At 43.7% G+C, this 15,754-nt stretch overlaps 1 protein-coding gene across 30 annotated transcripts in view; it reads left to right on the forward strand.

Annotated features, from left to right (window-relative positions):
* The window catches only part of Nrxn3 (neurexin 3), a 1,604,379-nt gene that overhangs the window by 65,523 nt on the left and 1,523,102 nt on the right, over positions 1-15,754 (forward strand). For all 30 annotated transcript variants that reach the window (XM_029484652.1, XM_021179711.2, XM_029484636.1 and 27 more), the window contains exon 2: positions 5,539-6,931. In XM_029484652.1, the coding sequence (XP_029340512.1) occupies positions 6,223-6,931 (709 nt within the window). In that variant the 5' untranslated portion in view covers positions 5,539-6,222. The remainder of the gene's footprint in view (positions 1-5,538; positions 6,932-15,754) is intronic.

The raw sequence follows: 15,754 nt of genomic DNA on the forward strand, positions 1-15,754 counted from the left end.
AACTCACTTTGTAGACCAGGCTGGCCTTGAACCTAGAAATCTGCCTGCCTCTGCCTCTGCCTCCCAAGTGCTGGGATTAAAAGCATGCACCACCACTGCCTGGTTCCTACTTCTTATTTTTAATAGGAATTATTTTTAAAGTAAAATAGGATGTGAACATTGAAGATTAAAGATTAAAGGAAAAGTTTCCCCTCTCTCTGTCTCTTCTGTCTCTGACTCTCTCTCTCTCTCTCTCTGTGTGTCTGTCTGTCTGTCTGTCATCCTTTCCCAGCATGAACACATTCCCTTTTTGTAAGTCCTTTTGATGAACTGGAATAGAGATCCTCATGGACTCTTGTCCCCTCCTTGACCTGAAGGGGAAGCATAGATACTTCTAAAATGGGGTAACTTGGTGTGTGTCTAGAAGTGGTTCAGCAGGCTCCAGTAGAAAACAAAGCGATATAAGGTGAAGTTTTTTCTTAGACATGAATTGTGAAAGGGAAGAACACATAAGAAAGGACTGGGAGAGACAGGAATGATTGCAAAGCCTGGTGGGTGGAGATTTGTGTTTTCCTAGATGAGGGATTGGCTTTATCTTGGGAAGTGTGAGTAAGGAGTTCCAGTCTCCAAACACAAAGTCAGCAATAACTTTCTTTAAAGCCTTCTCTAGGCACACTTGAACATGTGCACACGTGCATGCACACACACACACACACACACACACACACACACACACTAAAACACCCCTCCCAAACAAAGCAAAAACAAACCCCTAGATGTCATAGGAAAATGGATAGATATATTGTACATGTGAGACAATATATTATGTGTTCTTAATTGAAATACACAGATAGAAAGGATCATACATCTATACACAGATAGAAGGTAGTTGCTCAGTCTATGAGTTTGCACACACTGAGCACATTGAAACATCACTGAGATTCTGAAATGAATTCCATTCCCTTCTCTGCTCCCTTCTCCTCAGTAACCACCTATCTGATGATCAACAGCATTGAATAAATGATTTGTTGTCTCTTTTCTATTTTATATAAATAAAGCATATATGGCATATACGGCACATTCCCTTCTATCCATGTCTTATACTTGTTTCAATATTCTGTTTGTAAGAGTCATCCATGCTGTGTCTAGAAATGAAGACTAGTCACTTTCAAATTTGGACATTGCATGAATAGATTAAAATTTATGTGTAGTCTGTGCTGCAGGTAGACATTTTTTATCTACTGTGGAGAATATGGCTATGATCATTCTAAGGTGTCTTTGGACATATTAAGCATTTCTGTCAGACTCTACTTAGTAGTTATGAGGATTTAAATAGCATTCCACTTTACTAGATATATCATCGCAGTTTTAAAAGTTGTGTCTGTATACAGTTTTAGGATTGATAGCGCTCAAGGAGTTGCCCACTTTTAATTACCTATAATAATGAGCGTCTGGATTTAGATACAACTGTGCCTGACTCAAAGGCCAATGTTCTCCATTATTCTCTATACTACTTTCAGATTTTAGAAGAATCTGTTCCTTGACCCTTCTTTGCCTGCAGCAGGGCCTTACTTATGTATTAAAGTAGGTGAGGTGTTGGGAGGGAGGGAGGGAGTGCGTGGGTTGTGGTTTAGTTGAAGGGGTAAATTTCTGAGATGCTTTAGACCAAATCTCCATCTATCTTCAAAGTGAGAGAAGAAGCACTGTGTCCTATGCCTTTGCCCAAGAGTAGGGGTGATGCGTATCCAGAGCTTTGTTGCTGGGGAGGGTAGCATATGTGAGTCTCTAATCACAGAGAGTTCCTTCAGATATGAATGAGGCAGCAGGAGATGGAAGCTTGTCAACTTACCAAAGACAGAACTTGTGATAGCCTAGCATTGCGAGAATAGTATTTATCTGGACTCTTGGTCTTTCCTCAACTCAAATTTGTTTAAATAAAAAAACAATTTAGTTTGTATAAAGTCCTAGAACTCTCTCCTTTCCAGACCTCATTAGATGTAGATTTTAAAGCAATGCCATCAGAAATATGTCTTTTTACTTGTCATAGCTCTTCAGTCAAGAACAATTATCTTTAACAGTAAGAGTGCTATTTGTCACCAAGTATTGACTTTGAGAGTTTAGTAACATGGTAAAAAAAAAAAAAGGGTGTGTGTGTATGTCATGTTTCCAGCAATTTTAATTAAAGCTATGGCATTTACAATTTGACTAAATTTGATGGTAGTCTTATCTCTAAACCATTGACTGTGACCAAGAGGCTGGAATACCCTATTGGACTAACCTGAGATTAAGGTGAATTTCATTTGAACAACACAAACTGGGACTGGTGGTAAAAAAATCTTCTACCTGTGGAATAAAAGGTGTAGTGAGGGGTCATCAAAGCCACCATAAGCCCTTAAAGTCTGGAGAGGGGTCCAAGATGGGAAACCGTTAAGGTTCTAGACTTTAGAGGAAAGATTGAAAAACCCCACCTGAACATTATAGGGTAGAGGTTAGAGGATAGCCATCATCATGCCATCCCAGCCATTCTAGTTTTAGATACTGTCCTGGCTCTTGAGTCTGTTTCAAGCTCAACTAAACCTCCATGATCATTAGAAAAGGAGAGGAGTGGGTGGGGAGGGCAAATGGAAGCCAGATCTTCTGAACCATCCCTGTGGCAAATAGCCCACATGTCAGAGTTGTGTGAGGTCTCCCTTGCATCCTAAGCAGCCGGAATATGAGACATTTGCAAAGATGTTCACCCAACATTAAAACGGTGCTGTTCGACAATTATGTAAATTAGCTGGCAATTAGATAATGTCACTCACATTCCCTCTCTAGCTTGGTTCCCACACAACAGATAAGTGTTTGGAACTTTAGTGCCATCCTCAACCTTCCTTCTGGGTTCTGGAGCCAACCACCTGATCCCCAACTGCCTATGGTGACCTGGGACTCAAGGGTGGGTGGCCATTGGCTGACTGGGTCACAAAGATGCTCTGTTTTCCTTTGTCCCATTTCTTGAGCCTGGCATTTTCTGCTAGATAAATAAGAAAGCTATAGTACAATTGCTAACAGCAGTTGGATGGGGGTTATGATTACTTAACAAAAATCATATATAGCTTTTGGCCAGTTGGGCAAATTCCCAAAGGAAATGGGAATGTTCCCAGTTTAAGAAAGAAGCTTTAGGAGAGAATGGTCAGTAATGTGTTGAGTCTTGATGGACTGATTCTAATGATACCATTCCTGCATCAGATCTGCCTGAAACCTATGGGGTTAAAAGCTTGGCTTCTTTCTGATGGGTAGTGTGGGGATGTTGGTATCTGCAATGCTAATCTGTCTGAGGGGAAAGACAAGAGTCTGAAGGTGGGTTCTCATCTGCATAGATTAGTGTGGTTTCCATAAAGCAAGATGGGTAAATTCCCACAATCCACTCTTATAGGTGGATGCCTGGGCATCAAGGTTCTTCATTCATTCACAGGGTTCCACAATTAGGCAGGTATTGTTTTGTCCTCCAGGGCCACTTGGGGCTGGCATCTTGAAAAGTTGAGGGCATATTAGCAGTGTTTTCCTTGTATACAATGGGGCCATGTAGAGGTCTCGGCATGGAATAGAAGTCAAAGGACCTTATAATGGGTCTTAAATTCTGTTTACAGTTCACTCTTTGTATAGACATTTCAATGTTCCTGTCACGTGACAATGTCCTATGATAGGCACTATAGTGAAACAGTTGCTTTACCTGGTCCCCAGAATGTCACTGCAACAAACAATCTGGTCCCAGAACCTGACTTATTTCTGTGATTTACTACCTCCAAAATAAACTTGTCCTCCACCAGTTTGTGATGCCCTTTGGTATAACAGTGACTTATGCTATACTGAGCTGATCTAGTAGTGCCTGGAATGAGCTTGAGTTAGGGAGACTAGAATGTTACTTCTGGAGAATGCTGGTTTTCAATTTGGTTGGCATATCTTATCCAATACACCAATCATATTCTTAAAGACTGTCAAGTCTCCTGCCGTTACTTCCTGTTATTCTGGATTATTCTTCCTGGATGTTTCCATGGCTAAATTTCATCTTTTCATAGCCAAGATGTTGTTTATAATGTTGACATATAGCTGTGGCATGAGTATACTTGACTTCATTTTATCAAAGCAACATTAACCAGTGCCTGTACACCCCTCACCCCTACACCTACTGGTTACCATCAGTATATTTCCATGTTCATATTGGCTATCTTTGAGTCTATGGGGTGTTACCATGCCACACTCCAGGAAATACTGTTTGGGTAAAACACTTTTATAGAACCAAGACTTTTCTGATGATAGATTTGGCCAGGCTCTTGTGAATATAGATTGTTTGTAGATTGGTTGTTCATGCAGAGCAAAGGAATTTGTCCCTGATTAAAGGGATAGCATCTTTCTTTTTAACGAATAGAATGAGCTAGCTTTGACGATGTCTTTATTATAACTAGAGTTAGCAGCAATGCTCTGAGGAGACCATTGAGGACCACTGTGAATTAGCAACTGTGACAAGGAGTGAGCAGCAACTTGCACAGTCCTTGGAAATTACACAGACTGCTTTATCTAAGCAGAGAACTCAGCAGCTTGGTTAGATAGATCAGCAACTTTGTTCACGAACCAGGTCCTGAGCTCAATGGATATTGCTGCCTTTCTAGTCATAACCATATAAAGCTGATTCACTCTGTGTCTGTGACAATTCTTAGCTATTCATAAATTTCCTCGATATCGTGTACATATACATTGCCCTCATCAGACACACACACACACACACACACACACACACACACACACCCCTACCTCATGAAGCACCCATTCCTTCTCATTTTAGAAGTTAGAAAGAAACCAACCTAGTATATAGTGATCATGTATGATATATAAAGCTTATGCTGGAGTCATACCACACGAATCTCACTTCTATTTCCCTCAATCTTACAAAGAGGCCATTATTTCATCTACTTTTCGAATTATTAAGTAGAAATGCAAACAAGCTAAAAATATTGTTCAAGTTTCACGGATAGGAATTAGAATCCAAACTCAGCCTTTCAAATTGTTTAACCTTAAAGTTTGTATTTTAAAGAAGTTTCCCTGATATTTGGTTAGAGACTGTGGCCTTTTTGTCTAGTAATACACTTTCCATGATTTTTATGCATATTTCTTTCTAAAGTTTAAGGTCTTAGACCTCTTATACTCAAGTAATGGATGGTAAAGTTGAAAAAGAAAAAAAATGTTTTACTAGATAAGCAAGCAAATATTATATATGGGTGTTTGAATGTTTTAAAATGTTGATGTTTCACATCTGGCTATTTCCAAAAGTGTGCTGACATAGCTTTGGGGACTTTCCATGACTTTTGCATTTAAATTCGTAAGAACTAAGTGTGCCTTTAGGAGCTGGACTTGGGGTCTTTCCCTGGCATGGGAAAACTTGGCCCCTGTCCTGTGTGAAGTACCTGCATTGAAGAAGCATCTAGAACAGCCTGGGGTATCAGTACTTCATCAGTCTTTGTGCCAGAATTAATAGTTGGTGCTTGGCCCTAATCTTCTCCTCTTCTCTCCCTTCTCCAACAGGTCTTTTCTCTGGAGTCCTGGGAGCTCTGTTATGGGCAGCACTGCCTCTGGCCAGCACCATGAAGTCTGAATCTGCTTCCACTCTGCTCTGGGCCTCACTCCACCTGAGTCCTCAGTTGCTTGCGGTTCCCCTTCCCAGGGTCTGCTGCTGCTAGACCGTCAAACCTCAGCATTGGGCCTTGGCTTGGGCCTGCCTTTTGCCTGGCTCACCTCCTGGTTACTCCTCCTCCTTTACAGCACCCTGAGCCCCAGCCCTGTCCTTGGTCTCCCTGGCTAGGACGCATTTACCGGGAGGAAGGCATTACGGAAGGCTTATTCCCACCCTGGGCTCCTTCTCCTCCTTGAATCAAGGCCTCCGGATCCACATGGATAGCTGAGATCTTTTCTTGGAGAAAGAGACTTCTTCCTTGTCTCATCCCTGATTTGCCTCACCCGACAAATCCCCTGTCTGTTTTGTCTCCCTCTTTATTGGATTTCTTGCCTGTGTGCCTATCTAGGGCCGTGTTGTCCTTTTCCCTCTCCTTCCCCTTTCCTCCTAACATTCCTGTGTGTGTTCTTCTTGTGTCTTCTCTTGTACCACTCTGTTTTCCCTCTTTGCCCTCACAATCGCCTATCCCCTGCCTCCCGCCCCTACGGCTGATCCCTGGCCTGCCTGCTCCTCTGTGCTCTGACCCAGCAGGCACCATGAGCTTTACCCTCCACTCAGTTTTCTTCACCTTGAAGGTGAGCATCTTTCTGGGCTCCCTGGTGGGGCTTTGCCTGGGTCTGGAGTTCATGGGCCTCCCAAACCAGTGGGCCCGTTACCTGCGTTGGGACGCAAGCACGCGCAGTGACCTGAGCTTCCAGTTCAAGACCAATGTTTCCACTGGGCTGCTACTGTATTTGGATGATGGTGGTGTCTGTGACTTCCTCTGTCTCTCCCTGGTGGATGGCCGCGTTCAGCTCCGCTTTAGCATGGACTGCGCCGAGACCACTGTGCTGTCCAACAAGCAGGTGAACGACAGCAGTTGGCACTTCCTCATGGTGAGCCGTGATCGTGTGCGCACTGGGCTGGTGATTGATGGCGAGGCCCAGTCTGGAGAGCTACGGCCCCAGCGGCCCTATATGGATGTGGTCAGTGATTTGTTCCTCGGTGGTGTCCCCGCTGACATTCGACCTTCTGCCCTGACCCTCGATGGAGTACAGAGCATGCCTGGCTTTAAGGGATTAATGCTGGATCTCAAGTATGGCAACTCGGAACCTCGGCTCCTGGGGAGCCAGAGCGTCCAGTTAGAAGCAGAGGGACCCTGTGGCGAGCGTCCCTGTGAAAATGGTGGAATCTGCTTCCTCTTGGATGGTCATCCCACCTGTGACTGTTCTACCACTGGCTACGGTGGCACACTCTGCTCAGAAGGTAAGACCACTCTCTCTCACCTGCTGTGGACATTCCTGCTGGATTGGGTGAAGGCAGGAGGGATGGCTGGATACCAGCTCTATGTGCTAGTACAGCTTCAGCTGTATGGTAGATAATCGGACCTCCTCAAAGGAGGTGGTGGAAACTCATCTCCTTGCTCTCAATGGAAAAAAAAAAAAAACAAACTAAAGCATCAGATCTCAGCAGAAAGAGAATGGAGGCTACTCAACCATTCACTCCGACTCAATTCAAAGGCCTAGATGGCGTAGACTGCTGAGTCTGTGCACAGCTCAGCAGGATTAGCAGAGTAGAAACAAGAGAGCCATTGGAAAGGTGCCCCTCCTGACTTTGGGAGACTTGGAGCACTGTGGGTGGATGGGAAAGTTCCTCATCACATCTTCCTCATGACCTTAGCCCAAGCTTCACCCATGCAGAGCAGAGAGGAGGATGGACTGGCCCCTCTGCATATGGTCCTGTTACAATTCAGTCTTGTTATGTCACCCCTTAGACTATGAGGAGGCCCTCGTGGAATCCTTTTGAGAGCCTTCTGTCCTTGTTCTAGCAATGAGGCTATTCCACAAGGCTCCACCTTAAATATGGTTTCCTTTCCTGATTGTTTCAAATACTGAGATACATGTGAATAGACACAGGGTTGGACTAGAGCCCTGTCCCATGGAGTTCCACAAGTTACATTAGACAACTGACCATATCTATCTACAGCTTGAGAAAGATTAAGAGCTGGAGAGAGGGAGTAAAAAAGAGAAGGGAGGAAGGGAGGAAAGGAGGCAGAGAGAGAAAGAGAGAGAGAAGGAGAAAGAGAGAGAGAGAGAGAAAGAAGAAGAAGAAGAAGAAGAAGAAGAAGAAGAAGAAGAAGAAGAAGAAGAAGAAGAAGAGGAGGAGGAGGAGGAGGAGGAGAAGAAGAAGAAGAAGAAGAAGAAGAAGAAGAAGAAGAAGAAGAAGAAGAAGAAGAAGAAGAAGAAGAAGAAGAAGAAGAAGAAGAAGGAAGGGANAGGAGGAGGAGGAGGAGGAGAAGGAGGAGGAGGAAGAAGGGGAGGGCGAGGGGGGGAACGGAAAAAAAGATTTACCTGCATAGAACTTAAGCTGTCCTCATCTTGCAAAGTTCCTAACTTCTGTTTGGTATTTAGATCTGAGGAACTACTTTAATATGACAACTATAAATACGATTTAAATTCCTGGCCCTCTGCACTCACTTTAGGCTTCGGGTTGGGGAAGAGAAGTCACTGAGGTGATCAAGTGTGTGGGAGCCAATGAGGGCGGATGTGTGTATCTTGAGAGACAGTGGGATACACAGGTGTGTATCTTGGGAGGGTATGGCTGTGAATGGGCCACACCATGATTCTTCTTGAGATGTTTTGTATTGTTAACCATGCAGGCCTCTTCATGGAGGTGCTGGTGTTCTGTAAGGAAGATTAACCCCGGCTGAGCATTAAGATCATCTTGCAGGAGTTGAAAAACTTTCCAGCCATACCTAGGCTTATTACATCCGCTTCTCTGGGGGTGGGATCTCATCTACTATCTATTTTTAAAGCTTCTCCTATGATCCCAATGAACTATCAAGGTGAAGAACCACCAGGACAGGGTCAAAGAAGTCAAAGTAATGTTGGCAATCAGGTTCCCTTCTTGGGGATCTTAGTCTCATTAATTAAAGAATTTAAGAATGGAAAACCAAAACAAAAACAACAAAAACCGTGAGGAAACCTTTATTAGATTAAAACAAGCAAGTAAGCAAACAAGCAAATGGCAGGCAAACTGTAATCCCAGAAGAAGAGCTATAATCCCAGTGGAGGAGAGAAGACAGGAATCCTCGCCATTTGAAGTAGTAGGGCCTAGAGGTCAATTGCATGGTGAATAAACAGCCACATGGTTGGAAGGTGAGTTTTAGAGAAAGAATAAAGACCCCCAAAATCCCAGAAAAAGCACACTTAGGCTATGGGTAGGATCTGAAATACAAAGACAGAAGAGAACAACAGGGTGCTGAGGCCTGTCTGAAAGACTCAGAAAGGTGCATGGACTCAGGCAAACCTCACGAGGTTCCTAGGGGGCGGGGCTTCAAGGAAGGAAGATTATTTCATGAAAGATATAAATCTTCCACCAATCTCTTTAAAGTGGCTTAAGGTGAACCTGCCTTCCAAGAGATAGTCCTGTCTCCCCGATGGGTGGTCTCTTAGCCAGGCCATTTCCATGTCCATCTGGAATGTTAGTTCTCCACCCTGGCCAAGGATTTCATTTTCTTGACCAGGAGGAAATAGTTTTCCCTTAATGGGTCTTTGATACTGTGTCAAGAGGGTGGGGCCAGGTAAGTATCCTGTTTCTCCTTCCCAGGATCTATTCAGGTAAGGACCCTACTGCTTTAGGTTTTGTTTTTAGAGTGTGTTTGTGGATATACTTAAAATATTTTGAGAATTGTTCATCCCTTATAAAACAGGTTATGCTTGCTATAAACTTTATGTACTAGGGGCTATGTTAAAATATTTTTTTAAGTCAAAACTAAGTTGATTTTTTACAGGTGGAACATGTTGGAGATTGACATGTTGGGAACTGGGTTGGAGGCCCCATTTCAGGATGTACATCTGCTTCTGTTCCCTACCGGCTGGGTTAACATCCCCCTTCCTGTGGCTGGTTCGAAACCAGGCACATATGATGTCAGGAGATGCTGTGCACATATGGCAGCCCTTTAGGTCCACAGAAATATCCAGCCTGGGGTCCCCAGACTACTTCCTTCCCAAGATATCTGGAAAAGGGGTTGTAGATGACAATGTCATGTTGTAGTGTAAAAGGTTGGACACCCTTGTGGGCTTTGACTCTTTCTCATTGAACTCATAGGAAGAAAATTGGTGGAGAAAGGACCAGAGCTGACTCAAACACATAAAGTCACGCTGTTGGAATGCAGTTATTTAAGGGCTTCTTACAAGCAGGTGCTTTCTGGAGCCAATGGACTCTCTAAAGCTTCTTCCTGAAGACACCTCTGACATGATCACTTACTTTCTCATTTGCCCAGAGGATCTGTGATCTGTTCTGCTCTCAGAACCTACACTGAAAGCTGGCATTCTTCCCTTAGGGGGACAGGGTGTCTGCAAGTGTGTTGCTAACTTGCTGATCATCTCTGATTGTGTGTGTGTGTGTGTGTGTGTGTGTTTCAAAAAACTCATTTCCTCCAGGCAGGTTTGGATCAGCACTTTCAGCAGGAAGAATCAAAACTGTATATATATATATATATATATATATATATATATATATATGTATATATGTGTATATCTACTTGTATATATATATTTACACACACATGTATATAATTTGTCTTTTTCTATTTTTGTATGTATGTGTTATTCAGTCCTCGGTGGAATTTCTTCAGAACAGATTGAATGCAGTTGATTTTTTAATGCTTAAATGCAATATGTATATTTTAATAATTGTTCTTTCTGAAAGGTTCAGATTTCTTCTCCTGTACCAAGAGAAGCAGAGCAAATAGACTCTGTGATAACTAACATCTGGCTAGCCTGGAAACAGAATGACCCAAAGGTTTTGGTGAAAACCAATATTGGGAAGGTAATGGAATTTACTGTGGATGATTTGAAGCTTGCTGATTCTAGTAATTGTGATCATGTCTGGCCAATGACAAAATTACATTGAAGAATATTACAAAAATATCTGTTGCCCCCACACATTGGTTGGAGAGTAAGCATATTTTACTTACCTGTAAAATGTGGAAGGGGAAAAACAGAGCTGTTTCTAAGTGTCAAGCAGATATTACACATCGTGACAAAGAGCCTAGATAAATGCCTGCCATGTTCCTAAAGATAATGTGAAGTAGGCAATAGACATGCAGCCACACCTTTCCCTCATCATGTCACACACACCACAGAAGAGAAGTCAGGTTACTTTCTCATAGCAGTGGGTCCTATGTATCAAACACCTAATTGTTCTAGTTTGATGCATGGACCTTTCCATTTGAATGCATGAGGATCTGCTTGATGCTTTACCAGTTCTGAGAGCAGGGACAACCCAGTAGGTTCCTGCAGCTTCCTATAGTATAGTTGGGGACTGTTGGAGATATCCTAGAAGTCCAATAGTCTGTAGCATGCCTGCAGTGTTATTGTTTTCTTGACCTCTCTGCCTCTACATGCCTCGATGGCTCTAAAATGTGCCCATACTGTAGCCCAGAAAGAATAAACAGATTCACCCATCTCTTTATATGTTTTGGAGTATTCTGATTCCATCTGAGAAGAGTTGATGACAACAGAGATAGTTGGTGTGAGAGACTGGAGTCACCCAAGGGTAAGGTAGTAGATACACTGTCTTCTCTCTTGGGTGAAGGATTGTGAGCTCTGCTGGCAGACTGGCAACCTAAACTTGGAAAAACTTCAGTCTACTGCTCATGTCCTCAGTAGTCACACCAAGCATCATGGCACATGAAATATGTATAGAGAAGAGTTTTTAGGTTCTTATTTCTAGGTATTATGTTTATAAACCAGATGTTTTGATTCTTCACCAGTAAATGTCCATAAGGACAGAAGAAGGGTAGATAAAACAGTTTTAAAATGATGAATGTGGTTTGGAATTTAGTGAGACATCATGGCCCATCACTTTTAATGGTCCTTTGGTCTTGTTCAGTCCTATGATAGGAGCCTTGAAGTTTAGTGGCCAGAGACTGAATAGTTGTCCCCAGCTTCCTCTAGAGACAAGTACCCTCATAGGCTATAGAAAATTTGTTATTCCCTCAAAGTGAGTTGAGATAATTATTTTAAAGGATTCGTAGTTATGAAAGTACACATGCTGAATTTCTCAGCAATCTTATAGTTGTGAAGCATCAATTCATTGCCAAGGCATATGAAACTTAGTTCCAGTTTCCCTGAAGATTTCATCTAACATGAAGTCAGCCTGTTGTGGGGAGGATGGGAAGAGTGGAACAACAGAGAACCTTTGAGCTGACCTCTTCTCCTGAACAAATCTCACAAGATGAGCCTACGTGATGTCACATTTGATTGAGTCGTAGTCAAGCTGGTTTGATTGATGTCTCATCACTGCTGTGTGGTCTTTGTATACCTTCCAGAAAGCAGATTTGAATGACTTTTCTTTCTAATGAAAATTGTACCTCTCTCCTCCAAGACTTGGAACCAGAGAATGGCATCCTCCCAGAGGAGCCCGTTTACACCTAAGCCTTCTCCAAGGCTCTCAGTATAGTGTTATGGTACCAGGGGTGCCCTCGTTGGAACTTTCTGTTGAAGTAAAACATGGCCATCTCCAGTCCTTTTTTCTGAGTGTACACTCTGTTGCAGCTGTAACACCGTGTCAACTCTCAAGGCCTTGGAAGCCTGGGGATAAGGACACAGTGAGCAATCAAAAGAAAGAAAAGTAACTTCCTTCCCAACATTTCTCCGTGGTACGGAGTAGGAAGAACAGCAGACAGATCTTACAATGAACACAAAGGAGAGACTGTGCTCCGGAGCCCTGACTCCCCACCTAGCATTCAGACTTTCTGTGGGATCAGTCCCTGCTCTCTACCAGCCCAGCCCAGCCCAGCCAGCCAGCCAGCCAACAGGGGCTGTCACTAAACCGAGCTTGAATAGGGGTCTGATTGCTCCTTTTTCCTCCTATCCTCCTGATTACCAAGTGAGATTTCCTGGGTATGCTGTATGCTAAATGGCAGAACAGCCGCCTGCCACTTGCTCCAATTATCCCTCTTTTAACTGCTGAGGGAAGAACAATTTTTCTAATCTCTCCCTCCCATAACATCCCTGCCTCCTCCCTTAAAGAAATAAGACCCCCTTTCCTTGTTCTCCCTTCACTGGACTGAAAGCAGCCTTCATCCCCCCCCCCCCTTTGCAGAGACCGAACACCAGCTGCAAGCTGAAAAGGGGGTGGGTAGTGGGGGAATGATTTGGACCACATTCAGCAAGGTTGAGGGTCAGGCAGGCATTGTGCCAGGAGCCTTGGAGTGGCATGTGAACTTGAATTTGCATTTGGTAATGAGATACCACAGGCCCAGCACTGGGGGCTAATTATTTTCAAGACCCCTATCTCCCTTTGCAGACTGCTCTGGAAAAGATGCTTTCTGGTTCCTGGGGCAGCTGCCCATCAGCTGAGTCCCCCTCCTTCATTCATCACACAGAGAGGTGGGGGTGCAGGATGTGCTGGGGGAGGGGATGGGATGAGGATGTGCATATGCCCCCTGGCCCCTGGATTGCCACTTCACTCATTGACTGTGCAGGGTAGGTCCATAGTAATGAGTGCTTTGGGGTGTGGCATTGCCCAGGTCGGTTGTCTTGTGGACAAAGCAATAGAGGAATTATCATCACTATTGCCATGGTAGAGTATTGCCATGTACCTGAAATTCTGGCTCATTCATATTTATTGGCTCATCTAGTCCTTACAATCCTGTGAGGTCAAGGTGATGGGCATCAGTTGTGTAGGTGAAGAAACAGGGGCAGAGAGATTTGGAACACAGACAAAATTTAGGATAGTAACTAAGAGTGTGATCCCCGGGTCGAAAATAATCCAGACTGAAATCTGTTCTTGTCCATTTATAGACTGTAAGTATTTGGATAAAGTTTGTGAGGTTATCTTCATTAGCAGTAATAAATAACAATAACTGGCCACACCTAACAACTACAGAGAATTTGCTTGATAGACATGTGGTTGTTACTGCTTTGTGTATATGTAGTAGCTCCTAAACCAACTCTTGACACACAACTATAATTCTACCTTGTAGGTAAGGAACTTGAGAGATGGGGATCAAGTGATCTGTCTAAGATTGTGCTGATAAAAGGCAAATCTGGACTTGGTACCTAGACTCTGTGGCTTCAGAGCCCACCCTCTTCATCATGTTCTGACCTCAGAGTGTCTGAGAGTGTTGAATGAGACAAAGTGTAGAAAGTTGTCTGCATAGTCTCTTGGCTTGGGGGCTCCTGGGCTGAGTAAGAACAGCTGAGTATCTGTGCGTCTTTGCAGAAGTTTCAAGGGATTCCTTTGAGCTTTGTCCACCTCCGCCATTTTCAGGTATTTTAGTTTTAAACATGCTGAAGCAAAAGGAAGGAGACTTCCAGGGACAGACAGACAGACAGACACACACACACACACACACACAAATCAAATATTATTGCAGTGTGCCTGCAGTCCAAAAACATGGGGTTGCTGACTGTGATTTTTCAGTTGGACCCTTTTCATTGCATGTGGCTCAAGAGCAGCCAAGCAAGTCAGAGATCAGCTTCACCTTTGCGAATGGGTGAGGAGATGCAGACCCCCCTGGGTGTCATTGAACTTGTTATGTATAGAGGTGTGAGACTGAACTTGGCCACTGCCTTCTCTTAAAATGGAATGCCCAGACCCCCAACATGACATTTTATTCCCACTTAGCTCCTCTCATTAACACAAACGGCCTGTGTCTCCATCGTGAAATGGAGCATTGCCTCCCTGGATGTCTAAGATAAGCAAAATGTCAAATTCTGGGTGCAGGAGGTTATCAGCTGGGCCAGTCCCAGGAGCCTTGCTGATCCCAGCCAGTGAGAGCAAGAGAGAATATGAGAAAAATGTGAAAACAGATGAAAACGAGCATTTGCTGATAAAAGGCAAATCTGGACTTGGTGCCTAGATGCTCTTTGCAGAGTCTAGCAAATTTGACCCCGATTTGCAGCAAAGTAACCGGAGACTGGACAGAACTACAGTAGAAGGAGGAGCGTCACTGGAGGAGGACGGTTTCTTCAGACTTAACCTTTGGGTTCCTAGGTACCAGGAGATGCCCATCACCCACTCAGGACTGGTGAAAAATGGAGGCTCCTGGGTTATTTTATCAGGCTTCTGATTTCCTGCTGCCTTCTGTTTTCCTTCGCATGTAACACAACCAAACTCCTTTATCTGTGCTTATTCTTCTCTTTTTCTTTGCATGTGTATAAGAGGAGAGGCAGGATAATGAAGGTGGATTTATGAGGATGAAATTAAACCTTCACTCAATCTTAACTTGACTGAGCCCCTTACAAGGTACCAGATCTAATCTTATGTTTGCAAACCTTTTTCTTAAGGACCTCCAGGTATCATGGGCTTCAGGTACCACCTCTCTGCGCCCACCCTGGTGGAGAAGAGTCATTGCTGTCCAGTGACAGCAATGTCACGCTGAGTGTGGATGCGTGTGCGATGCCCTCCAACCAGTGACCACACTTCATCACAGACATGTGTGCCACTTCGCAACCAAAAGAGTTGGAAGATTTATGGGGGTGGGGGAGAATGGGAGGAGGGAAGGTATGGAGGAATACACTTTGTAAAAGGGAGGAAGAGCTAAGTTAGGGAGGGATTGTTTGCAAGTATTTGCTGCAGATTGAGAGGTACCAGCTAGTATTTAAATGGAGGGATAACTATTCTCCCGGGCTTTTCCAGCTTAACTGGGATGTTTGATTTGCTTAGCTCTCTGGGGCTGTATTCCAGGTGACAGGCTGTGGCCAGCAAAGAAGAAGGACAAAAAGCATGGCTCCCCAGGTCTGTCTTCCTGATCTGTTTGGAAAGTGACACTACCAGTGGACCATTATTACTGTTGCTGTTCTCCAGGAATTGGTGTCTTTGGGTGACCTATTTAAAAGCAATATGGGCCCCCCTTTAAATGTGTCATTGTCTGTACCTGATTTTAGACCTTGACTGCTATCCATGAGGTTTCTAGCTGCTGTAGTTTACAAACTTCTCTTTTCTCATACTCTCAGGAACCAGTAGCTTTCAAAATAAATTAACCTCATAGTCACTGGGCTGAACTTCTTATGCCTTTGTGCAGTGATAAGCCTTGCTTTGCATCTAGTCCTCTAGGACTAGATCATTTCTAAA

Source organism: Mus caroli, chromosome 12 (genome assembly GCF_900094665.2).
Source record: "Mus caroli chromosome 12, CAROLI_EIJ_v1.1, whole genome shotgun sequence".
NCBI lineage: Eukaryota > Metazoa > Chordata > Mammalia > Rodentia > Muridae > Mus > Mus caroli.